Consider the following 26,197-nt stretch of genomic DNA (forward strand, 5'->3'; position numbering starts at 1 on the left):
TGTGGAGCAAAGCAGCCTGGACCCAGTGGACAACAGAGACAAGAAAGCCCAGGACCCCAGCCCCTCTGACCTGCCCAGGAGTGGTGACTCATGGCTGGCAGGCCTGCTTGGGCACTGAGGTCTGTGATCTCTAGGAGATGCTGACGTGGGGAGAAGGCTTTCTCTCTTGAGCCCTCAGCATACAGACAGGAAGAGCACTTCCCTGGGAAGGAGGCTGGGGACAGAAGTGCCAACTTAGGGCCTACCCCGACCCTGCCCTGACTGGACAGCAATAGTGCTGCTTGCTGGGGGGCCCCTCACTACCCAGTGCTCAAGGGAAAGGCAGAGTTGGGCAGAAAAGACCCTGTGGCCGCCTCCTTTCCTCCTTCAGGGAAGGTGGCAGCTCCACTGAGGAGAAGGGAGGTTGAGGGTCGGGGTCTGTGAGGTGCAAGGACCGGAGCTAAGGCCCAAGTTCACACATGTGGCTCGTGGCTGCTTTGGTGGAAACCTGGTTGGCCAAGGCTGGGCTGGTGAGACCACAAAGTCTTCCCCAACCCGAGCCAGGGCCTCTTACCTGGGTGTCCCTGTGTAGTGTCCACAGCCCAGTTTTTCCTGTCATGCTATGCAGGAGAGCCCAGCATGTCCTGAGTGAAGGTGAGGGGTTGGGCCTGGAGCATGCCCCCTTCTTCTTCATTCCCCTCATTCTGAAGAAACTCACCGCTTCTACCCATCCCATAGCCACAGGGATTAGCGGGTATACTTGATGTTGAGGGGTAGTTGCTAGGGCCAGGAGGCCCCCCTAGGTGGTTGCTAGGGGTCTGGCATCAGGGCGAGGGGTCTGCCCACTGCCGCGGTCACGGAGGGAATTACACAGTCACAAAGAAATTGTTCTTCTCAGTAATCTGCTCTTGGCCACCGGGAGGGGCAGGGGGGCAGGCTGGAGCCCAGCAGGCTGGGGGCTGTGATCACAGAGGCGTGCTAGCCCCAGGCCGGGGGCCAGCCGGGCCAGGAACACCAGGGACCGGCCTGCTAAGCTGCTTTCTCAGCGATTTCTCTCCCCAGACACAAAGGTGTTTACTTGTTTTAACATCTCCTGGGACTCCCCTTCTCCCTTTGTGTGGTCTTTATCCCCAATGAGGTTTGAGCCCCAGATTACAGGCAGGAATTAAGGCATTGGACTCAGGCAGCTCAGAACTGCATGACCTGCAGGATCAAGACATATAAAGTAACCAAATGTGTGTGTGAGGGGGGCCGACCCCTTCGGCAAGGCCCATTCATCGTCCCAAGGAGGAGTGGCTGGGTGGCGGGTAGCCAGCGTGCAGGTGTGATGGAGAGGCTGCTGATGGCTGACTGAGGCATCGGCTGGGGGAGGGGCAGGGGCTGGGAACAGGGGAGAAAGCTGGAAGTCCAGGGCATCTCCTCCTTTGGCCCCCTTCCTCCGAGGGTCTTAATTCTGGCTCAGGAAGGAGCCCAGGGACTGATGTCACTTGGTTAAAAGCATGTGTGTGGGCCAAGGCAGGACAACCTCTCATCCCCTGCCCCTCCTCTCTTCCCAGTGGGCAGCTGATGACGCACCTGGGCAGTGACTTTCCCCCAGGGGCTGGGGTGCTGGACGTCATGTACGAGTCCCCTTCCACGCTCCTGTCCTGTGGCTACGACACCTATGTTCGCTACTGGGACCTCCGAGCCAGTGCCCGGTGAGTGTGCAGGGCAGGACAACAGGCGGTGGGAACCCCCTCCTGCCCTGGTGCCCCAGGGAGAGGGACAGAGACCCCATAGCAGGGACTGGGAGAGCAGCTGGCAAGGTCAGAGTAAGCTTAGACTCCCCACCTCGGCAGCCCTGGTCCCATGGCCCGGGAGACTGTAGCCACCAGGCCCCGATAAGAGCCTTGGGAGCCATCAGGGTGCTGTCCTTCAGCATTCTTTCCCAGCTTTCTTGAGGCCTTCCTTGCCTCTGAAATCTGGTGACACACAGCAGCCACGTGATGCAGAAATGAGGCATAAGCCTGCCTGGTGTCAGGGACTTGGTGAGAAAGAGATCTTTACTGAGGAGGGTTTCCCCCATTAAGTGTGGTTTTAAAGGAATGTGGTGGTTTGGCATCTTTCTCCCAACCAGAATGGCTTCCTAAGGCCTCTGGGGAAGCTGGGGTGGAGGCGGAGGGCACCCCCAGACATCCCCTGCATCACCTCCTCCTGGACAGGAAGTGTGTCATGGAGTGGGAGGAGCCCCACGACAGCACCCTGTACTGCCTACAGACGGATGGGAACCACCTGCTGGCCACTGGCTCCTCCTACTATGGTGTCGTGCGACTGTGGGACCGCCGCCAAAGGGCCTGCCTCCATGTAAGTGTCCTGCGCACACAGGCAGGCCTCATGGATGCCAAGGTCTGCACTGGGAGTGGGTGTGCCTGGGGAGGGCGGGAGGAAGCCTAGAGTAGCCCCTGTCCCTTGGCACCAGGCCTGGGAATCCTGCATTCGAGCTCCCCCAGCTCCCAGTGGGGACGTTTTTGCCACTCTCATCCCTCCCCTGCAGGCCTTCCCACTGACGTCGACACCCCTCAGCAGTCCTGTGTACTGCCTGCGCTTCACCACCAGACACCTCTATGCTGCACTGTCCTACAACCTCCGTGTCCTGGACTTTCAAAACCCATGACAAAGCCAACCCAGCCTGTGGGCCAGGGAAGCCAGCTGCTCAGGGACCTCTCCTGCCTGGAGGGATCAGTAACCCCTCCTCCCCGGCCTCCCTGTGTTCCCAGATCTGTGACCACGGTGCTCAGGCACCTAAGATAAAGGCTGCTGACTCCTGGGCACTGGGGTCACCCAGGGGTGCAGTCCCTCCCAGGAACCAGTTGGAGAGATGGGACCTACTGCTTCTCAGCTGAACTCGGCTGGGCCTTGCTTCCCTGTTGGCCAGAGCAAGAATCTGGCCTGGAGAGAGAGGCCCACCCCTTCTTAGAGGCAGGCCAGCTTAGCACAAGTGTGAGGTGAGGTGCTCCAGGCTTACCAGGTGGCCCCTTCCCTAGAAGGAGTGGGGAGGCTGCCAGTACCCTGTGGTACCAGCCTCCACATCAGTCAGACCCCACCTTTGACCAAGGTCTTCGGCTGGAGTACTACGACCTGGTCTTGCTTTGAAACCAAGAAAGGACAAAGGCAATCCCAAAATTCTGAATTCTGAGCCAGCCCAACCTCAGACTAGCTGTTGAGACATGTTACAACGTACATTTTTGTAAAAATAAAGCTTGACTATTCACCAATCTGGTTCCTCACTGGTTAGCAAGACCACAGGGAAAAGGAACAAGAGACTCAAACTTGGGGCTGGGCACACCAGGGAAGGGTGAGACCAGCCTCACAGCTCAGTGTCCGAAAGAGCAAAGGTTTCTTCCTCCAGGAAGGCCTTTCATCACCCCTGGCCCTGGTGGAGGAGTAGGCGTCACCTGTGGGTTATGGTGGAGGGCCTGGAAAGGCTCCTGGCGGCTGTTGGCCTGCAGTGACCTCCTCCACCCCACTCCAGTGCTCTGCCTTATGCTGACTTTACACCCAGTGTCGTAATATCCTGGGCTGCAAACAGGTTGGGGCCCTGCCCTGCTGGCGTCAGGCTTCCCTGATCCTCCTCTCCATCTAAGACCCATACCTTTATGTGGAAGGTTCTACATCGAAGGTCCAGAGGCTAGCAAAGAAGGAAACGTCCTCACCAGCCCCCTCCCTAGGGGCAGAAGCACCAGAGGAGGACCAGGGGATAGTACACACACACTGACTCAGAATTACTTTACTCAGGAGGGAAGACCACGGCCTAGGGGCTAGGAATGCCCTGAGGCCCAGTTCTTACAAAGCCTAGACAGCTCCTGGGAGAACAGAGGCTGCCCCTGTGCCAGAAAGGCCCAAGCCCGAAGTCTCACAGGCCTACAGGAAAAGCCTCACCCACCCAGTGTCAGAAGTCAGGGTCAGGCGGCAGCTACTGAGTCTTGCAGTCCCCGTCACTGCTGTGGGCTGTCTTTACCTTCTTCAGTTCCTTCTGCAGCTCTGACTCAGCTACCAGGACCTCCTTTGGCTTCTGGTACTGAGGATGGAGCAAGGAGAAGACATGAATCAATCATATCACCCCTTTCAACACATAGCCTCCACCCAACAGACTCAGGGCCCCCCTGTCCCCTTTCTGGCCAAACCACAAGGCATGTGGGATCTTAGTTCCCCAACCAGGGATTGAATCCATGCCCCCTACATTGGAAGGCAAAGTCTTAACCACTGGCCCACCAGGGAAATCCTCCTTCTGCTCCCCTTTATTCAAAGACGAGGGAATTGAGGCCTACAAGGTTGAATGACTTGCTTAAGGTCACGTGGGGGTAGAGGTAGGCTTTTGGACCTTTTAGAGCCCTAGTTCTGTGGATCTCACCCCTCCCCATCACCCTCTATCCAGTTCCAGCTGTGATTTTAAAATCAGTCTGCTGAGCCCTCACCCGCTCATCCCATTCTGTTGGAGAGGCCTGTTCCCTAGCAAGCATACCCCAGGAGTTGTTGGGGCTGAAACTGAGTAAGATGGGACGTGGGCAAAAGAAGGAGCCTTTCCCTGACACAGTGGCCAAGAAGTCTGAACGAATCTTACAGAGATAATGAGAGTGGAGTTGGCGTGAGCAAAGCTCAGTGAGGATTCATCCAGAGGTAGCTGGTATCTTTCTAGGTCAGGAATGGAGAACTTCTTGTAGTACCTGTGGGGACACCAAGAGGCCGTGTGAGAACACCCAACATGGGGACCCCCACAGATGGGCATCAGGCCCTTTAATGCCAAGCCTCTATACAGTCCTCCCCACCTCCCAGCCAAAGAGGAAGAAGGGAAGCCAGTTAGAAGGCCAGTATTTTAGAGCTTAGTGACCCTGGAAAGAAGAGAATGAAAGGCCTCCTGTCCAGTCATAATTCCTTGATTAGACCAGGGGTTACAGTGACTCATATTTCAAGTTTAACAATCCCAGAGGCAAGTGGAAGAAGCCTCTTGGGAAATACAACTGGGTCAGGCAAGCCCTACCTCCTCAGCACCCCAAGAAAACATATGTCTACAAACAAGGAACAGAATAAGGACATCTAAGGCTGTCTTCCAGAGCTGAGGACTGATAGTTGGCACTTACATGGCACTTTACTGAGGCCCTCTGCTACCTCTCTCTCTTTTAGGGGTTAGACTGACTCCACTTAGAGGCCAGAGAGGGAAGTTAATCCACAAGGAGAAATCTCCCTAAAAGAAAAAGCCATGTGACTCATCACAGAAGCCAGATCTCTGGGGCTCTGGCCTACTTTGCTGACCATAAGACCCCACTCCATTTTCACATATCACACTTGGTCCCCCTCATCTGCAGGTGCCAGTCCAGAGATTAATGATCCTTTTCAATTCAGTTCAGTACAGTCACTCAGTCGTGTCTAACTCTTTGCCACCCCATGAACCGCAGCATGCCAGGCCTCCCTGTCCATCACCAACTCCCGCAGTCCAGCCAAACCCATGTCCATTGAGTCGGTGATGCCATCCAGCCATCTCATCCTCTGTCGTCCCCTTCTCCTGCCCTCAATCTTTCCCAGCATCAGGGCCTTTTCCAATGAGTCAGCTCTTCACATCAGGTAGCCAAAGTATTGGAGTTTCAGTTTCAACATCAGTCCTTCCAATGAACACCCAGGACTGATCTCCTTTAGGATGGACTGGTTGGATCTCCTTGCAGTCCAAGGGACTCTCAAGAGTCTTCTCCAACACCACAGTTCAAAAGCATCAATTCTTCGGTGCTCAGCTTTCTTCACAGTCCAACTTTCACATCCATACATGACCACTGGAAAAACCATAGCCTTGACTAGATGGACCTTTGTTGACAAAGTAATGTCTCTACTTTTTAATATGCTGTGTAGGTTGGTCATAACTTTCCTGCCAGTGAGTAAGTGTCTTTTAATTTCATGGTTGCAATCACCATCTGCAGTGATTTCGGAGCCCCCCAAAATAAAGTCAACCACTGTTTCCCCATCTATCTGCCATGAATGATCCCTTTAGTTGGGGCGGAAGGGAAACCCTGGGACTTAACTGGCAGTTTAGTGGTTAAGACTTCGTGCCTCCAATACAGGGGTGCAGGTTTGATCCCTGGTCAAGGAACTAAGATCCCACATGTGGAGCGGTGCACCCAAAATTAAACAAAAACAACCACCCAGATAGCAACATCCAACCCACAATGTCTGTAACTGGACTTTGCAGGAAATTTAACCTCCTTTACCAAAGAGGAAACTTGGGCTCAGAGAGGTGAATTATCTTGCCTGGTTTCACAGCCAGTTAGTAGGATCAGATTAAAGTTCCCCAATCCTGGTCTTATTATATTGGAGCACAAAGAATGGCCTCCTCATCTCTAGCAACAGGCCCGTCTGGCATTTTCCTTGGTGGAAGTGTGACCTAGGCTCTGGCTGGTGGCTGCCAGACCTGTCAACTGGGCATGGCATCAGTGCTGCCACAAGGCTGTGGCCTGGGCAGAGAACACTGCAGACAGGTACAAACACAAGTGAGGGCCTGGAGAGGGCTGGGCTTTTAATACTTCAGAGGGGCCTGGTCCTTATGGCAGCTCCCCCCAGTCCACTCCAAAGCCCTGATGCCCTGGGGACTCAGAGTTGACATCAAGGCAGCATTTCTGCCCTGTTCTCCCTGCTGAAATCCCTTGTTCAGTGAAGACTCTCAGGGCCCCCTCTCCTCCCAGGTTCCTCACTCCCGCCAAGGTGCTGGGACCCATGGCAGGAAAAGAATGTTTACTTAAAGGCTGACAGTTCAAAAGGAGTGGGGGTTGGGGGATCCTAATGGCACCACAAGTTTGCTTTATTTTCCAAAGCTCTGCCCCAGGGAAAGGCGATCCATCTGCCTGCAGACCGGGATGGAATGTCGGCCTCATCCTCCTCCTAGCCAGCCCAGGCTGAGGGCTCTTCCTGGGGCCCTTGGTCTGGCCAGCAAAGGTGGCAGACACTGATAATAGGGAGGGAGTCAAAGGTTAAACAGCGGAGATTAGATGAACACAAAGGCTTGTTAGGAAGTGTTAACATCTTCCCTGCAAATATACACAAGCAGCAGAAGCGGGAGAGACACAGCCTGGCACACACGGCTCAGCTGAACTCAGTGGGCCTGTGTAAGGCCTCGCTGTGCAGAATGTGGTACGTCCTTAATGCCTACCTGGCTGTGCTCCTGATGGGCAGCCTTCAAGGGAGCAGGAGGCATCTACTTTCTCTCCTCAAGAAACAGCTCACACCCCCTTATCTCCATCCCTGCCTTGGGATTTGCCTTGAGAATACCATGGTTCACCTCACCAGCGCCTGGACTAGAGAGGTACCCACTGGGCTTCCAGGAAAGTCCAAACGCCCAGCCTCTGGCAGCCCTAGGCAGGCAGCAAACATTTCTTAGGCATCAACTGTGTCCCAGAGCTGTGAACTGGGGCTTTAAGGATGAAGAAGAAGCAAGGCCATATCGCTGCCTGAAATCTTGTGTTTCTGCTGAACGCTAAGCCTTTATAGTGGGGTAGTCCCTGGGCTTTTAGCTGATGTGCAACAACCCCCATTCCCACCTGCCTTCACTATCCTCGGTCTCAGCCACACGTGAGAGGTGACATTTATGAATTCTAAATCTGTGCCAGGCACTGTTCAACGTGCACTGACTCCTCAGAACAATGCTCTCGGGTTGACTGCTTCTGCCATCCTCTTTTACAGAAGAGGAGACAGGCATAGGCAGGTCACGTATCTTGTCCACGTCATGAAACTGATGAAGGGAGATGCCCTTGTTACAGTGAGAATCCCCTCAACCTCCTGACTCCTCTATAGCTCTCCATTCTCACCTCAAAGGATCAGACCGTCTAGGTTCCAAGGATGGGGCAGAGATGGGGGGTGGTCTCCCCCAGGATTCAACCACCAGGTAGGTCTCCTGAGCACTCCCTCTAACATGGAGTGGCCTGCCTTTCTGAATGGAAAAGTGCAAAGATGTATGTGGAAGTAAGGGCTCTCAGGAAGACTCCTGGCCCCGCCCTGTGACTCTGGGCAGGCCACTTAACACCTGGGCCTGTTTCTTCCTCCAGATTCCTTTCTCAAATAAAATAGCTGCCTCAGATGAACTTTTAAGTCACTGGGAACAGAACAGGCTAACCTGGTACCTCTCTCCAACCTGTGCAAAAAGACAGCTCCTTCACTCTGTTTCAGAGATGACCTACTGCACTGCATCACTCTCTGTCTCTGCTATATTCCCTTTCCCATTCCCAGTCCCTTCCCAACCTGTTCTCCCTTGCAGTGAGCTGAGAAAGGGCGCAAGAGACCAGGCCTAGAGAGAGGGGCTCTGAAGGAAGCTGAAAGTAGAAGCAGAACGGCGTGGAGTCACGTGGGCTGGGCCCCACAGACCTCCTGTGGGTGCTCTGCACACCTGCACACAGGCTTGGCCAGAGTGGTCGAGGGAAGCCTGTAGTCAGTCTGTCCCTTAGAGTGGGCGTGTCTTCCCTTCTTGCTTAAACATCAACACTCTGGACAAACTGGTCACCACTGCCTATAATGCACATTGACATATTTAAGGCTCTCAGAAGTCCTACCAAGGAGAAACCCATTTAATTCAGTTTCCTAACCTTATTTGACCAGAGAATTCTTTTTTCTAGAGATGCCTATTAACACTCCCAAAGAGTTAGTATTACCAATGTCAAATCAGCCAAACTCTCTTCAGGCTCCAATTTCCAAAGAAACTGGAATTGGCCTCCAATTTCCTCAGGCCGGCCACAGGGCTGAGTACAATATACAATTTTCTAATTCCCCAAACAATCTATGATGTACGCATGAGTATTCTGTGATAGATGAGGAAACCTTGCCCCAAAAATGCTATGATTAATACGTGGCAGAGGCCAGATTCAAGCTGACATCCTCCTACTCCACGCCCAGCTCATTCCACTTAGAGCTGCCAGCTTCTAAGGCTGAGGCTCAGAACCTTCTCTCTCTACAAGCATTCTTATTGGGAACAGATGATGCCACAATCAGATCCTAGAAAAGCACCTTCTTCCTTCCCTGGTTCATCTCTTGCTATTACCTGAGGCCAAGGACATAATTCACTGGAATCAATTCCATCAAGAAAAGTGGCAAACCCAGTTTTTCAGGGACTCTGGCTTTTATTGATAACCATATTCCAGAATATTAGAATCAGGGCAGACATGGAACCTTCAGGTGAAGGACATCAAATCAGAAAAGCCACAGTGTGGTGGAAACTGCAGAGGCCTGGGCATTAAAACCGTCACCATCCCCTCCAGTAAGTCAAGTGCATCATGCTGACTTTATGGATATTCTTACGGAATCGTTCATATACAGCACAAGAATAAAAATACATACCCTGTCCACCACTGGATGGTGTGATGATCAGAAAATAAATTTTTACAGTATCTTGAAAAAGTTAAACTCTGCTCAAAGGAATAGCCATTGAGTTGTGTATATTTAGAGGAAGTAAAGGTACAGGACATGTTACTACTACAAGCAGAAAATGAACGTGCCACTAGGCTCAGGAGGAGCCGGTTGAGGGCTTAACAGCCTCCCCTGCCTTCCTCCCAGCAGAGGGTCCCGAGGCTGTGCTGCTCCAGGCTGGGCTGCACTGACGGAGATCTCAGTGCAGGCCCTGAAGTGAGCACTCACATACTCTTCTCCCCTCTATGGGAATCCGATCCTGGTCCTGCTCCCTCTGGAGGCACTACTCCCATCCCACCTGGCTTCCCCAAGCAGTTCAGCAACATCTCCCCTTGCCCGGGGCGCTGGAGTGGAGCGCCTGGCCAACAGTGCCACCTATGGTTGGATATGTGCAGGAGATGGGACCCAGAGGACCGGCCTGCAGATGAATTTTCTGGTGAGCTAGCTAGCCTCTCTTCTCTTGTTCCTTGGTAATCACATTTTTGCTTGATATCTATATTCGACAGTGACCTCTGGGGGACAAAAGGGAGGCAGCAGCCAGCTCCACAAACTGCTGGGCTGCAGATTCAAGTGCTATCAGAAGCACTTTTGTTCCTAGTTTGGACCCAGGGCCTCTGACGCCAGGGAATGCTTGCTGAAGCATGGAGTTTGTTTTCCTAAAGGCAATTTCTCTGTTGTCTGAAATTGCTAAATTCTACTTTAGGCACTGACTCCTGTTAATGATGAGAACAATAACGGGAATAAACTGCCTTTTATCTGAGGGCTATAAAGTGCTTTACAAACGCAAACCCTTATTATTATGACTTTATAGACAAGGCTCACTTTAGGGGCTGCTGGCTGCATGTACAGCAATAATCCTGAAATTAATTCATTCATCTCCACCCCTTCCCCACCCCTTAACCCTGCCAAAGTGATAGGGTATGGGGGTCAGAGAGGAGGGTGAACCCAGGGCTGCACTAGGGGAGCCTGGGAGCCATACTGCTTCCCTGTGGCATCATGGGCCTGAGAGAGACGGGAGGGGAGGCTGGCACCACACTGCCTGAGAGGATGGACAAATACTGCGTCCTCCTTACTCCAGGTAAACCAGAGGGGGCATCTCTGGCCTAAGCTGAGCACCCCATGAGACATGCTGGGTAACTTCACAGTCTGTGGACTATTAACTCATAAAACCTCCCATCTCAATGCCCTAAATCTATTTCATGGGAGTTGGTCCTACACTGCAGTCCCTCTGACTCAGTTCACAACCAAGTCATTACTGGGCTTTTCTCTTCTGTGGTCAGTCAGAGCTCCAGAAACCCAAACAAGATCAGTGCATTTCCAAGATAATCAGCCCAGAAGCAGCCCCGCCAGGATCAGATCTCCACCTTGGTTACCTTCTGTCCCCTCAACCTCAAAGTTTGCCTGCCCCTAGCAGACCATGAGAAGAGGAGGAAAAGGGCCATGAGCACCCTCTTTGAAACATCATGCAAGAGACTTCCAAGAAGCACCCACTCCCTGTCCCTCGAGGGACACCCGCCTAGGGGGTTGGATCAAGTTTGCTGCTCCCAAACACCTCTGTAACTGCCACCTCAGACAGGTGTGCCTTCCAGGCTCTGGCTCCCTGCCAGCCCCAAGCTCATCATGGACTGGAGCCAGCCAGAGGTCAAGGCATAGTAACCTTACAGCAGAACCACCTAAGATCGCAAGTCAGTGGCTGGGTGATTTCCTCATCCCCTCATTCATCCAACAAATGTTTACTGAGCTCCAGCATACGCCAAGTACTGGACCAGACACTCATTGTTCAAATTTCCCTGCCCTGATGGAGCTGAGTACAATATTCAAGCTGGTTCTGATTACAGTATTCACGGGCTGAAGAGAGAAAGCCCTTCAGCTTTTAGTACTTACTCTAGGGCTGTAGTAAAGCCCTTCTGCCTCTCTCAGAGCTGGAAGAGGAGGCTGCTCTATCCTCTGGGGTGGGGAACCGTCTGAGTCCTAACCCTAGGTCAAACCCCACCCCTACCTTGCTCATACCCAAGTAGGCAGGTGCCTACCACGCCACTTACTTTTTGTTGGTTGTTCTGACGACAACACAGCGCTCCTTCTGGTCCACACAGACGTTGTAAACGTCCTTAGGGTACGGCAGGTTTCGAATTCGCCACTGGAAACTCATCTTGGTGTCTTTGCGCATGAATATGGGCTGCAGAAGGCAAATCCAATTCAAGGACTATTCTTGGAGAGGGGTAGGAAGGGATGGCTTCCCTCCCACAAAGCTCTACCCGGGGACACAACGGGAGCACCTCAGCTCTCGTCTGAGGCTTCCACTGCTGTGACCTATGAAGCCTAGAGCCCCTGCTCTGGGATGACTAAGCCAGAACCCTTTGGGTATCCATTCAAGGGAACGTGTCCAGGTGGGCACACCGGAGATGAGGAGGTGAACAAGACATGGTGGGCTGCTAGCCCACTCCCCCAGCCTCCCCAAGGCACCTGACAGACAGACATACATTGGCATTGCTTTCCGTGATGAGTTCAGGCCCCAGGCTCCCCGCTCCTGGGAACGCTGGCTCTCCCACCTCAATCTGCCACTGGCCCAAGGCTCCCAGGGCACTCTTCATACGCCACTTCCTCACTGAGGAGAGAAGGAAGCAGTGGGATTACGGGGAGGAAAGGTGTTCTGCTCTCTTCTGCTGAATCACTGACATCACTTTTATCCTGTGATGGATAAAAGTGGGAGTGACAACCCTTCACACTAACTTTATCCATCTGAGCAGGGACCTCACAACCCCTGAAATCTCAGGAGAGCATTTCAATATTAGACAATTTGTAAAGAACAGATCGGGGTGCCCAGACAGAAAGAATTAAAACAAAGCTATGAAAGGTGCCAAGTGGAGTTCAGAAACCCCCAGGTATGACTTCAAGTACAGGGATGATGTGAAGGTTGGGAAAGGGGTGGCTACTAGTAACAGGGAAAATATGGATCCCAAGAAGCCTGAGTTGATGTGCATTCTTCCTTCTAAAAACAGGCAAAGGAAGAATGAATTAAGAGTGTGAAAGCTGATAAGCAGATTTGTCTCATGACTCAGAAAGTCCAAATTGAGAAGTTTACTCATTTCAGGTGTACCTGGCTTAAAATAACATCCCCACAGTTGTATTTACAGGAAATTCTAGGCACACACCACATTTTAAATGTATTATTTATAAAAGATCTAACATAAATTTCTTACAGAGTGGAGTCATCCTTTTATAATGCAAATAATCATTTCTATTTTACAGCCCAGATGTTTGCATAAGAATGTTTTTTTCCGGTAAGGCCCACACTTTTATGGAAATTTTAAGTGAAAAGTCTAGTGCAGCAGACACCGAGAGCCCCACTGGGATGCTCAGGGACCCCACCCAGCCCTGTCACAGCCGACTGCTGTCGTCACAGCCGACTGCTGTCAGCACGCCCGTGGCCACAAGGGGCTTTCCCAAGCGCGACCGCTCGGCTCCTTCCGTCCCTGAGGCAATGGGGGTCTCCCAGGTGGCCAGCAGCCTTTCTGGAGCTGCCATGAGGAGCTGAACAACTCAGAAAGCACCCGGTGTCCTGTGGCGGTTGCTCCTTTTCTGGGCCGAGGGGTGAGTGCGATTCTCAGGATGGGTTTCTTCTGAGTAGCTGTGCCAAACCCCAAACACCCTCCCTGCTCTAAGTAAGGCACACAAGCTGAACACAAAAGTATGCTGTAAAATGAGGATTTTCCCTTGAATATGTGCTTTTATAAGGTCTGCTGAATTCTGCAATGTGATTTTATTACGTCTCAGGGCCAGAAACTCTCCCTAGAAACACATTTCCAAGTTTATAATGAAAATTAATAAGGAAGAGTAAAACTTGGAAATATGCTTTATAGGCAACTTTTTTTTTTTTCCTCACAAATACTTCTCTCTTAAGTGACTGGACTGTGACTAGAAGTACATCCAAATCTATTCTCGTAATACCTTGCTTAACTAGGAAGCCAGTCTTCTGGGTTGCAGCCTTCTTACAAATTCAGAAATGACAAACGCCTCTAAGCGCGACTTACTGTGACAGACCCATGTATCTCACGTTACTGTAGAAAAGATCACTCCCAGATTCTTACTTGGACATGTATAAAATGCTATGTGTAGAATAAGGCAGGAAATTAATTTTTTCCCAGGCATACTGACAACAGCATGATGAGATAGCTCACACTGAGTACAGAGTCAGAACTAAAAAGCATGTGGGACCATTTGGTGTGAGGGCAAACAAGCATCCTTAGACCCTGATGGGATCCTGATGTAAGAACAGTCAAAACAGAGCTTAAAGGTGGAGGTTCTTTTAGAAAGCATCTAGTCCAATGCTTCTATCTTTCAAATGAGCAACAGCATTCTTCCCTGCCTGCTCTCCTTCAACCCCTGCTACCACCCTCCAAGGAAGAGTATAAAGAATTACCAAGGCTCAGAAAGAGACACTCACTTGCAAAATCCAGAGGTAAAATTCACGTCTCCTAACTCCAAGACCAGAATCTAAATCATTAGTAAATGGCTAACTTGTATTCTATAAATATTTATCTGTGCTGTGCTAGGTCTCTTCAGACGTGTCCAACTCTTTGCAACCTGGTAGCCAGCCAGGCTCCTCTATCCATGGGGATTCTACAGGCAAGAATACTGGAGTGGGTTGCAATGTCCTCCTCAAACACATTCAATAGCATATATGATATTTTTAGTTTTTTTTTTTTTTTTTTTAAAAACTATTTCTTTTTAAAATTTTAGCATTTAAAAGAAAAGCTTCAATTATTTGAAAATTTAATTTCTGAAAAACACTTGATTATTTGAGGCTGGACAAGTGAGGTGTCCAGTGATCATGGGCCTTGTTAAATCACATGTCCTGAAGCACAGTGCCAGTGTGGCCAGGAAAGGCAATTCTGATCTACTCTTTTATCTATGGAATAATTGGGTTTGGAACAGACATGTTCCCCAAAAGGACCCTAAGGAGATGGAAAGTTAGCTACTGGTTTCCTTACTGCTGGCCTTAAAAGCCACTCAGGTCACAGAAACTTGGACCCTTGGCTGTTTCACCGTTTTTAACACCTTGGGTTAAATTCTTTGCTAGAATGTGAAGAAGGTCTCTGTACTCATTCCCCCATGAGATAAGAGCCAATACATGATTTTTGGTGAAGTCCTTGTTATTTCCCCCACGGCTGTGGGCGTGGATGCACACAGGCAAATACACGCTTCGTCCTGTCTCTCTCGTCCTGTCTTTGTTCCTGAACTCAAGGACAGCTCCTGCGGCAGCAGAAGCCTGTTTCCACCTGCTGTCACTCTGATTTGATTATATGTTAAACCCAAACTGGTGTGTGCAGGGCAGCTCCCCGGGACGCTGTCATATCTTCCTGGCTGAGCCAGGGCCAGTCCTTGGAAAGGAGACTTTCAATGACCCTGTAAAGGGTCTGATGGGGAGTATATGAAGAAGGCGGCGCCTGGGGCCTTTTTCCTAAGTCAGCAGGAAGCAGGCTGATGTCCCTGACTGCTGAAAGGAGGCCCCGTCTTTCAGGTGGGCTGGAAAGTAGAGGTCCTAAAGGCCTCCTTCCCCAGAGCTCCCAGCCCTGGCCCACTTCCAATGTGGATAATTACATTCCCCTTTCCTAAATACTCCCTGCAGCTTAAACTGGATGCAGGATTCTTCTTTTCTGCCCTAAAACACTGCAACATTGCTATGTGGCTATTAAACAGCTGCCACGTCCCATCCCTGAGGAGGCTGAAGGGAATCGAGTGGGTCATTTATAAAGACGGTGAAGTGCTTGGGGATGAAAGTGCTCAATATCCTCCAAATGCAGCCTGGGGTGGTTAGGCTGGCGGTCAAATACCACAGCAGATTAAGCCGGTAATCCGAATGTAATCGCTGGGGGATGGCCTGCCCTTCAGCCTCGGCCCCCCTGGACATGCTGTGTTCTTCTAGGGCTGGTTTGATGTTCCGATCATTGTTATGGGGCCCTTCAGTTTTTTTTTCTCTATGAATACACATACAGCATTCATTGTGGGGGGTGGGAATGAATAGCATTGAGCGGGCAGGAAAAAAATATGACACTACTATGGTTATTAACACCAACTGGAAGGGGTCTGACCCAGACAGATGTACTATTGGTAATTCTCTCTATAAATTACTTTCTGGGTTTTTCAGACAGAAAACCAGTTTGACCAATTATCCAATTTGTATAATTAGCTGGAAAAAAATAAAAAATGGAAACCATTCCCATTTACAGCCACAAAAACCCTGTCCATATTTTGCTTCAACAAATTCACAAGTGAAAGTCAGTTCAGGCCCTGGGATTATTTATACTTAAAAATTAAAAACAAACAGTATTTTGCAAGCTGGCAGGCGAGGGGTGGGTGGTTGGAGATGAAAAAGAAAAGGGTCAGCTGTTCAAAGGGCCCAGTGGTTTGAGCGGAGTGTTCCCCACTGCCCAATCTCTGTCCTGCTCCCACCAGTCTTTACTTGGGCCATTCTGAGGAGAACAAAATTTAGTTAAAAAAACAAAACAGAATGAAATATTCTCAACTCCCAACAGTGTGCTGTTGTGGATTAAAAGCATGGGCTCTTCATCACACAGACCTAGGCTTAAACCCAAGCCCTGTAACTAACCAGCTGTGTGATTCTGAGCAAGGTGCTTAACCTCTTGAAACCTGCAGTTTTCCTGATTGTAAAATGAATACAGCAGTACCTACATAACACACTGGGCTGTAACGAAGATGGCTGGTGTAAAGCACTTAGCATGACGCCCAATAAAAGTTACAGCATTACTCTCCTTAGGTAGACTTACTCAAACAACGTTCTCCTATGAACCTCCAGTTCTGCTTCCAAGAAAAAGGAGTTAGGAGGCCACCGTCTTTCTTGACCTGCCACGAGGGAAAGTGACAGGTTCACGTGGGATGTTACCAATGAAGTAACTTGGGCTTGTTCTTCATTTCAAGTTTTGTCCAAGCACAACTAAGAGGCCTTGGGTTTTACTTGTTTGTTTTTATAGCCACAGCAGCAATAGCTTTATTATTCACTCTGTGTGGAGAAGAGAGTGCCACTGGGGGCTCAGAGAGAGGAGCTGTGGCTAGTCCCTGGCCTGGTGATGGTGCTGGTCAGCTCACGTGACCTCTGCTTTCATAAGCTCATGCCCTGTTAGGCATTCCAAGGCTGTCACCCCCTGGGAGTGCTATAAATTACAATGTATTGTGAGGATATTACTACTGTATTGGTTTCCACCAAATCAGTGTCATATGCTAAATACATCAAGATTTTTTAATAGCACCATACTAAACCAATTGGGACTGGAACCCAAGCAGCTCATAATAAGGAAGGATCAACACTTCACTTTGCGGCTGAACATGCGCAGGACACACGTTTTAAGACTGGAGACGAAGAGATGCAAACCCATGTGATCCATGTTGTCGGTTCTAGACATTTATGAGCTGTCAGAAAAAGGGAAAAAGAAATTCCCTCAACAGTACTACCTGTCCATCAGGCCCAGGAAGAAATTAAAGTCAAGAATAATGACAAGAAAATAACCCAGCCCATGATTCCATCATTGGTCTTAGCATTTCAGGTGAAACTTAATAAAGAGACCAACTCCCACTGCTGACAGCCTCAGGCTCTGGGTCAAAGAACCAGCCACCTAGCTTCGGGAAGTCAGTTAATGCTGATATGCATACCTGAGAACAGAGAATGAGCAAATCAAATAATTTCCAGAAATCTGAGCTGGAGCCTCTATTCATGAGCTTATTTCTTAGAGGAAAAGGAAGGGCTGCAGGAACGAAAGCGATGATGCCACAAAATCACCACTTCTCCCTCCTCCTCCCTTTGACACAGACATTCTCCAAGGCGAGGGGCATATTTAACAGCGCTGCCTCTGAGGCAAGGTCAGAAGCTGCTGCCTCTGATTCTTGCTCGTTCCTGATGTGGTTTCAGAAAACAAAACAAAAATTGAGCCAAAAAAGTGCAGGGAAAGCTGCCTTCACTTAGCCCACAAGGCTTACTTCCAATTCTACCTTCTCTGTGAAGATTTTCCCAATGGTTTCTCTACACCCCCAATCACACCTTAGAAGAGTTAACTCTCATTCGCCTGGGGGTGGAGTGAGGTTCACTGGTCAAGTGGACACCCACTGCATCTCTGGTGTCCAGCCCTGACCTCGGGTTATTCTCAGGAACAATTCTGCCTCAAGGGCCTCAGTCTGGCCGAGCTCCCACATGTACTTGCTGAGCTTCTTGAAGCCTCAGCTACGCCTGTCTACCTGTGCTCAGGTCACCCCAAGTGTTTCTAAGGGCCCCTGGGGGCCCCTGTCACTTACCAAGTAGTTCATTTGTCTTCTCATCATATTCTTCGGCCATTTCCTTCCCATCTGGGAACAAATAATGCACCTTTCTTCTCCCTGGGCACAAAGCAAAAGAGGGTCTTACCCCTGGGTTTCCTCTTGCCGTGGGCCTTTAGATCCAGAGATCTGCCTGGGAAACACTACAGCCATGGGCATATTAAAAATCTTCCCAGAGCCTCCCACGAACTCCTTGACAACTGTTATCCACCATTACTTTAAGACATGTCCTGGGACTCATTTGCTTTCCCTGAACATGTCCTTGTTCTGCTGATTATTCTACAAGCAATAGCTCTAAAAAAGTGTCAGTTGCTTAGTCATGTCTGATTCTTTGTGATCCCATGGACTATAGCCTGCCAGGCTCTTCTGTCCTTGAATTCTCTAGGCAAGAATACTGGAGTGGGTAGACATTTCCTTCTCCAGGGGATCTTCCTGAACCAGGGATTGAACCTGGGTCTCCAGCACTGCAGGCAGATTCTTTACTGTCTGAGCCACTCTTCCCAATATTGAACTCCTCCTTGCCCTTCAAAATCCAACTGAAATGTCACTTCTACTGGGAAGTCTTCTAACACTATCACTCCTAGCCACCTGGCAAAATTCATCACTTATTTCTTTATGCCTTCTTGGAGCTTTATTCATATCCACAGTGGAGCGTTTATCACATAGTATGATACTTTTAAAAGTATCTGTTTCAAGAATGATGTCGTATTTATGTTTCTCTCCCCAGTTCCTAAAGCCAGGCCTATGTGCTCAGACTACTGAACTGGGTTTCCCAACCAGCAGCTCCCTCCAGCTGTGCCCCTCACTCTGCCGCCTTCTGCACATCTCCATGCCATTCCTGTCACACAGCACATGACATTAGTGCCTGCGCATCTTCCCTATGGCGGTTACCTTGGTTATGCTCTTACATCTGTCTGTGTGAATTCTGGATGATTAGTGCCTGTCTCTTTACTAAGATAAGAGGGATTTTATCCCCTCTATCTATGGTTTCCCAAACGCTAAGCATAGTACTTGGCATATTTTAACAGCTCAGCTAAATATTGATTGAAAGAATAAAAGAACATCACTTCATCTTTCATTGAAAGAAGAGAAGAAATGGATAAAGAAGATGTGGTACATAAATACAGTGAAATACTAATCAGAAAAAGGAATGAAACTGGGCCATTTGTAGTGGCCTAGACAGAAGAACATCTATTTCCGCTTTATTGACTGTGCCAAAGCCTTTGACTGTGTGGATCACAATAAACTGGAAAATTCTGAGAGAGATGGGAATACCAGACCACCTGACCTGCCTCTTGAGAAATCTGTATGCAGGTCAGGAAGCAACAGTTAGAACTGGACATGGAACAACAGACTGGTTCCAAATAGGAAAAGGTGTACGTCAAGGCTGTATATTGTCACCCTGCTTATTTAACTTCTATGCAGAGTACATCATGAGAAACGCTGGGCTGGAAGAAGCACAAGCTGGAATCAAGATTGCCGGGAGAAATATCAATAATCTCAGATATGCAGATGACACCACCCTTATGGTAGAAAGTGAAGAGGAACTTAAAAAGCCTCTTGATGAAAGTGAAAGAGCAGAGTGAAAAAGTTGGCTTAAAGCTCAACATTCAGAAAACGAAGATCATGGCATCTGGTCCCATCACTTCATGGGAAATAGATGAGGAAACAGTGGAAACAGTGTCAGACTTTATTCTTTTGGGCTCCAAAATCACTGCAGATGGTGACTGCAGCCATGAAATTAAAAGACACTTACTCCTTGGAAGAAAAGTTATGACCAATCTAGATAGCATATTCAAAAGCAGAGATATTACTTTGCCGACTAAGGTCCGTCTAGTCAAGGCTATGGTTTTTCCTGTGGTCATGCATGGATGTGAGAGTTGGACTGTGAAGAAGGCTGAGCGCCAAAGAATTGATGCTTTTAAACTGTGGTGCTGGAGAAGACTCTTGAGAGTCCCTTGGACTGCAAGGAGATCCAACCAGTGCATTCTGAAGGAGATCAGCCCTGGCATTTCTTTGGAAGGAATGATGCCAAAGCTGAAACTCCAGTACTTTGGCCACCTCATGCGAAGAGTTGACTCATTGGAAAAGACTCTGATGCTGGGAGGGATTGGGGGCAGGAGAAGGGGATGACAGAGGATGAGATGGCTGGATGGCATCACTGACTCAATGGACCTGAGTCTGAGTGAACTCCAGGAGTTGGTGATGGACAGGGAGGCCTGGCGTGCTGCGATTCGTGGGGTCGCAAAGAGTCGGACACAACTGAGCGACTAAACTGAACTGAGACAGATCTAGAGTATGTCATACAGAGTGAAATCAGAATTAAGAAAAAATAAATACCACATATTAACATATATGTGGAATCTGAAAAAATTGATATAGACAGTCTTATTTACAAAGCAGAAATAGAGACATAGACATAGAGAACAAACATATGGATACCAAGGGGAAGTGGGGATGAGATGACCTAGGAGATTGGAATTGACATATATAAACTATTGATACTATGTATAAAATAGATAACTAATGAGAATCTATTGTATAGCACAGAGAACTCTCCTCAGTGCTTTGTGGTGACCTAAATGGGAAGGGAATCCAGAACAGTGGAGATACATGTATATAGACAGCTGATTCATTTCACTGTACGGCAGAAACTAATACAACAGTGTAAAGCAACTACACTCCAATAAAAATTTAAAAGAAAACAAATGTTAAAACAATTTCATACCAAAACAAAAGTAACATATGTTCAAAGAAAAAAAAAGGAAAGAATTCAAGGGCATCTCCGAGACCAACTCTTTCATCTCAGTAGTATAACCCTAAGCATATTCTTAAAAGTGGCTGGATAATTTCCCATTTTTACAGATAGGTAAACAGACAGGCAGGCTCCTTAGTGAGTCAGTACCAATGCCCAGCAGACAGGTACCCAGCGTATTCCTGATGAATAGAGCCCCAAGGCCCTTAATCAGCTGAAGGAGCCACTGGCCAAAACTTGCAACTGCATCCAGTCCACCAAGCCTTTTGCTGTCCATTCACTCCCCGGGACCTTGTTCTTCGAGTCATTTCGAATTTGTACTCTGGGGACACTCACCCCCAAATTTGCAGGGCCTCTCCATAGGCCTCTTGGTTACACCACCCTTAATCATTTGCTTGGCTCACAGAGCTGGCAGAGGCTGTGCTGTCAGGAGGCGGGTGCAAGGTGCTGCGTGTGAGTAGCTGAGAGTGTCTGGCCTGACCCTCTCCTTCCCTGGAGTCTGGTCGTCGGTGTAGCAGGACTCGGTGCTTACTATGGGCCAGGCGCTTTCCATATTTTATTGCATTTAATCCTCACAATAATCCTATGTGCCTCCAGTACTTGTCTTTCACAAATAAAGAAAATTGAGGCTTAAAGATCATGTAACTGGTTCAAGGTCATAAAGCTAGGAAATGATAGCCTGGGCTTAAACTCACTTGAGGCCAAAGTCGAGGCTCTAATAACCATACTAGGGTATCTGTATGAGGCTTTAAGGTTATAAGGATGAACAGTGTTCTAAGGGTTTACTGCTCATATTTCTAGTGAATTACATGTTCAGGCCTTAGCCTATTTTATTTCAGTATTCATCTTTTTCTTACTAATCTTATTGAGCTTTGTATATAGTAAGCACATGTCACACGTGTTGCAAATATTCTCAGTTTTAATTGCCTTTTTGTTTAAAGCAGATTTTCTCAAACAAATGTTTACTTTTTATATAGTCAATTATTTTTTTCCTTTGTGGTTATTAGCTTTCCCTGGTGGCCCAGAGGTTAAGGCATCTGCCTGGAATGCAGGAGACGTGGGTTCGATCCCTGGGTCAGGAAGATCCCCTGGAGAAGGAAATGGCAACCCACTCCAGTACCCTTGGCCTGGAGAATCCCATGGAGGAAGGAGCCTGGTAGGCTACAGTCCATGGGGTGGCAAAGAGTTGGACACGACTGAGCGACTTCACTTCACTTGTGGTTATTATCCAGAAGTTGTGCTTAGAATATCCTCGCTTACCCAAGATCATAATATTCATCTATTCTTTATTCTAATACATATTTAGGGCTTCCCTCATAGCTCAGTCAGTTCTAAATGCACTCATGTATGTGAATATAAAATGGGATTACCAGGAATAGCAATCATTGAATAAATCAACAATTTTCAACAGGAAAAATAATGATCTATGGAAAAGTGTACTGGGTTCTCATTATCAAGAGAAGTGATTCTTGGTGGGCAGATAGCCACATCCTCTGCCCACTCACAGACACATCAGGAGGGCAGATCTCCAGGAGTGGTCTAACAAGGCATATTCACACATTAGGGTTTGTTGTTTTCTTTTTAAAGTTTTGATTAGGAGTGGTCTAACAAGGCATATTCACACATTAGGGTTTGTTGTTTTCTTTTTAAAGTTTTGATTAGGGAGAGAAAAAACAAACAATGTTGTTTTGTGATATCACTAACAAAAAAACTTACCAAAATCCTGGTTGATGAAATATTTGTTTGAACACTGTCCTACGACTAAAGGAAGTGAAAGGCAGGAACTAGAATAGATACTTGCACACATGTTCACGGCAGTAGCTATTTACGGTTTAAAAAAAAAGTGGAAGTAACCCACTTCCTTGAGTAATAAGAATAAAAACAAAAATAAATAAGAACAAAAACAAAAACAGAAATAAATAAATAAATAAAAAGACCTAATTAAACTTAAAAGCTTTTTCACAGAAAAGGAAACCATAAACAAGATGAAAAGACAACCCTCAGAATGGGCAAAAATATTAACATTTGGAAACGAAGTGTTTGACAAACGATTAACCTCCAAAATATATAAGCAACTCATGCAGCTCAATAGCAAAAAAACAACCCAATCAAAAGATGGATGGAAGCCCTGAATAGACATTTATCCAAAGAAGGCACATAGATGGCCAACAAAGATACTCAACATCACTATGAGAGAAACGCAAGTCAAAGCTACAATAAGGTACCACCTCACACCATTCATAATGGCCATCATCAAACAATAAAGGCTGGAGAGGGGGTAGAGAGGAGGGAACCCTCATGCACTGTTGGTGGGAATGTAAACTGATACAGTTACTAAGGAGAACAGTATGGAGGTTCCTTAAAAAACTAAAAACAGAACTACCATATGACCCAGGAATCCCATTACTGGGCACATACCTGGAAAAAACTAATTCAAAAAGACACATGTACTCCAATGTTCATCTCAGCACTGTTTACAATAGCCAGGACATGGACGCAACCTAGATGTCCATCAGCAGAGGAAGGGATCAAGATGTGGCAGAGGGGCGTCACTGGTGGTCCAGTGGTTAAGAATCTGCCTGCCGATGCAGGGGACACAAGTTTGATCCCTGATCTGGGAAGATTCCACATTGTCACAAAGCAGCTAAGCTCAGGTGCCACAGCTAATGAAGCCTGAGGGCGCTAAAGCCTTGCTCCACAACAGAATCTATGGCAACGAGAAGCCTATGCACCATAACTAGAGAGCAGCCCGCGACGGTTGTAACTATCAATAGAGAAATCCCACGTGCAGCAGCAAAGACCCAGCACAGTCCAAAATAAATCGTTTCAAAAGTTTTTAAAAAAAAGAACAGCTGTGGTACATCTATACACTGGAATATTAACCACAAAAAGGAACACAACTGGGTCATTCACAGAGACCTGGATGGAGCTAGAGACTGTCATACAGAGTGGAGTTAGAAAGAGGAAACATGTATTTAATGCATATATGTGAAATATCAAAAAATGGTATAGATGATCTTATTTGCAAAGCAGGGCTTCCCATGCGAATCAGTGGTAAAGACTCCGCCTGCTAACACAGAAGACACCAGTTCAATCCTTGGGTTTGGAAGATCCCTGGGAGGAGAAAATGGCAACCCACTCCAGCATTCTGGCCTGAAAAATTCCACGGACAGAAGAGCTTGGTGGGCTATAGTCCATGGGGTTGCAAAGAGTTGGACATGACTGAGCAACTGAGCACACACACACGCTTTTGCAAAGCAGAAGTAGAGACACAGACATAGAGAATAAATGTATGGATGTCAAGGGGGGACTGGGGAGGAGTTGGGAGGTTAGATTTGACATATGTATATATTACAGATACTATGCGAAAATAGATAACTAATGAAAACCTACTGTATGCACAGGAAACTCTACAGAATGCTCTGTGGTGACCTAAATGGGAAGGAAATCCAAAAGCGAGGGAATGTATGTATAGCTGATTTCACTCTGCTGTACAGCAGACACAAATCCAACGTTGTTAAGCAACTACACTCCACTAAAAATTAATAAAATTAATTTTTTAACAAGTGGAAGCAACTCAAGTGTCCACTGACCCACCAGTCGATAAACAAAATGTGGTATATTCATACATACAATGGAAGAATGTTATTCAGCTTTAAAAAAGGGAGGAAATCAAAATTTCCTCATGCAACAAATGACATTTCCTCATTTCCACATGCAACAACATGGATGAACTTTGAAGACATTATGCTAAGTGAAATAAGCCAGTCACAGAACAATGAATGTTGTATACTCCACTTCTATGAGGTCCGTGCTGTAACCAAACTCGTGAAGATAGAAAGTAGAATGGTGATTGCCAGGGGCCGAAGATAAGGAGACTGAGGAGTAGTGTTCAATGGGTAAGAGTCTCAGCTGAGGCGTCAGTAGTTAATGGGTATGGAGTTTCAGCTGAAGATGAATGTTTTGGAGACGGATAGTGGCAATGGGGCCACAACCATGTGAATATACTTAATGCCACAAAACTACACTTAAAAAAGGCTGAGATGGTAACTATATGTTATGTACTTCTTACAATAAAAACAAATCCCACCGTCCTATGAGATAATGTTCAAAATCTTTAGTTTGGCAAAGGAGCTCTATCACAACTCCAACTTCTCTGCAATTTCTTTTCATGTTCTACCATTTCCCCTTAACACTCCTTGAGAAAAGGGACCTTTTATTCACTCTTGCATCCTAGCACCCAGGACCTGACAGAGTGTAGGTAGATATTACAACTGACTGGGTCAAGGCTTCAGCCTCACTAAATGTTTTGTTATGCCCCTAAAAATCATCCACACACTTGCACACTTCTGCGTTTTCACATGTGAGTTACTCTTGGTGGAATAACTATCCCCTCTTCTCCACTTAGCGAACACCTATTTATCCTTTAGGGCCCATGAACATCACCTGTTCTGTCAGATCTTCCTGAGAGAACCATTTTCACCTCTGTGCTCTCATGGCATTCTATAGAAAAGTCCAACTTCTACTTAACACATACACTCTCATTTATTTACCTTTTTTTTTCCTGACCACTATGGGAACTCCTGAGACATGTCTTTTTCTATCTGCTCTAGCACACAACCTGACACATAGTAAAAACATCCCTAAATGCTGCCTGAATAAATGAGCAAATGATCAGCTGATTTCACTTTCCAAGCTTTCTTGACTGGCCTCTACCTGTGGATTTCAGTCCCTGCCAATTTCCTTAAAGCTACAATGAATTCAGACCGAATTCATTCTGGCTGCCAAGTGGGTCCAGGAAGGGACCGTCAAGCACTGGCCAATCCTAGGGTGGAAGAAAGTCAGAATTCCATACCCCTGTGTCTACCTCTTCCAGGACCATCAGGAATGGGGGAAGTGGGAGGGGGTGGAGTGGGGCGGGAGGCGTTGCTTTGTCTCCTTTAAAGACTCAAGGAACATTTAGAAGTTCACTTACAAACATAACATTACAAGTGCAAAGGACAACAGAGATAATCAGTTCACAGCATTTTACAGATGAGGAAAGTGAGGTTCAAATGTAAGAGGCCAACTGGGGAGCCCACGCCAAATTAAAGGCAAAGTCTTAACTACAGCGAAGGTGTCCTGCGTCTCTATGACACCAGGCAGCTTTCAGCAATAGATCTCCAGACTGGGGTTCACGGGATCCCAGGTCAGGGTCCACTTTTACCACTGACTGACTGAGGGAGCTGCAGCCGACCTAAAATCTTGGATTTCAGTTTCCTCTTCTGTAAAACAGAGTGGAAAACAGCCTCTCGGGACTGCGGTGAGAAGCAAATGACATAATGAACATGAAAAGGATTATTTATTAGTAACAGAACGCAGAAAGGGGCGAGGTAGTGTGGAGGAAACTAGGGGTGTTCAGAGAAGGGTGTTCCAGTCGCCTTATCTATATGAGCCTCAGTTTCTTCATCTGCAAATGCAGAACTTGCCCTGGCAGGAGGCTGGGACCTTCCAGCCTTACCCTCCGGGCTGGGCCCGTCCCGGGGGCGCCAGCGCAGAGGGCTGGACCCTGGTGGAAAAGAACAAGGTGCTCTCGGGGGAAGGAGGGGGGCCTAGAGTTACCGTCTTGCAGCAGCGCCGTCTTCTCTGCCGCCCGCAGACTCTCCAGCCAGCCGGTCACCGCCATCTTCCCTCCAACGAGCCGCGTGCCTGGCCACTGCCATGGCAACCATTCCGCCTACGGTCACT

The 26,197-nt window shown here is 48.0% G+C and overlaps 2 protein-coding genes across 3 annotated transcripts in view; one reads left to right on the plus strand and one right to left on the minus strand.

Moving 5' to 3' along the window:
* FBXW4 (F-box and WD repeat domain containing 4) overlaps positions 1–3,233 on the plus strand; it is an 87,505-nt gene extending 84,272 nt beyond the window's left edge. Inside the window, exons 7-9 of one of the 2 annotated variants that reach the window (XM_018041142.1) lie at positions 1,536–1,676; positions 2,236–2,322; positions 2,513–3,233. In XM_018041142.1, the coding sequence (XP_017896631.1) occupies positions 1,536–1,676; positions 2,236–2,322; positions 2,513–2,525 (241 nt within the window). In that variant the 3' untranslated portion in view covers positions 2,526–3,233. Of the gene's footprint in view, positions 1–1,535; positions 1,677–2,180; positions 2,323–2,512 lie in introns of both variants that reach the window. The other variant, XM_005698404.3, reaches the window with a different exon arrangement.
* DPCD (deleted in primary ciliary dyskinesia homolog (mouse)) lies at positions 3,722–26,178 on the minus strand. The gene is made up of 6 exons (XM_005698340.3): positions 26,072–26,178; positions 17,695–17,775; positions 11,871–11,995; positions 11,433–11,566; positions 4,580–4,682; positions 3,722–4,036 (listed from the first exon to the last, which is right to left on the minus strand). The coding sequence occupies exons 1-6, from the start codon at positions 26,133–26,135 to the stop codon at positions 3,932–3,934; spliced, it is 612 nt and encodes a 203-aa protein (XP_005698397.2). The 5' UTR covers positions 26,136–26,178; the 3' UTR covers positions 3,722–3,931.

This window comes from Capra hircus, chromosome 26 (genome assembly GCF_001704415.2).
Source record: "Capra hircus breed San Clemente chromosome 26, ASM170441v1, whole genome shotgun sequence".
Taxonomy (NCBI): Eukaryota; Metazoa; Chordata; class Mammalia; order Artiodactyla; family Bovidae; genus Capra; species Capra hircus.

Excerpts from the sequence above, each read along its gene's own strand:
- DPCD (XM_005698340.3), bottom strand. The coding sequence starts at position 26,135 with ATGGCGGTGACCGGCTGGCTGGAGAGTCTGCGGGCGGCAGAGAAGACG. Across the intron at positions 11,567-11,870 it reads TCACGGAAAGCAATGCCAAT|CCCATATTCATGCGCAAAGA; the intron begins GTATGTCTGTCT and ends TGCCTTCTGCAG. Across the intron at positions 4,683-11,432 it reads GTCAGAACAACCAACAAAAA|GTACTACAAGAAGTTCTCCA; the intron begins GTAAGTGGCGTG and ends GTGTCCCCACAG.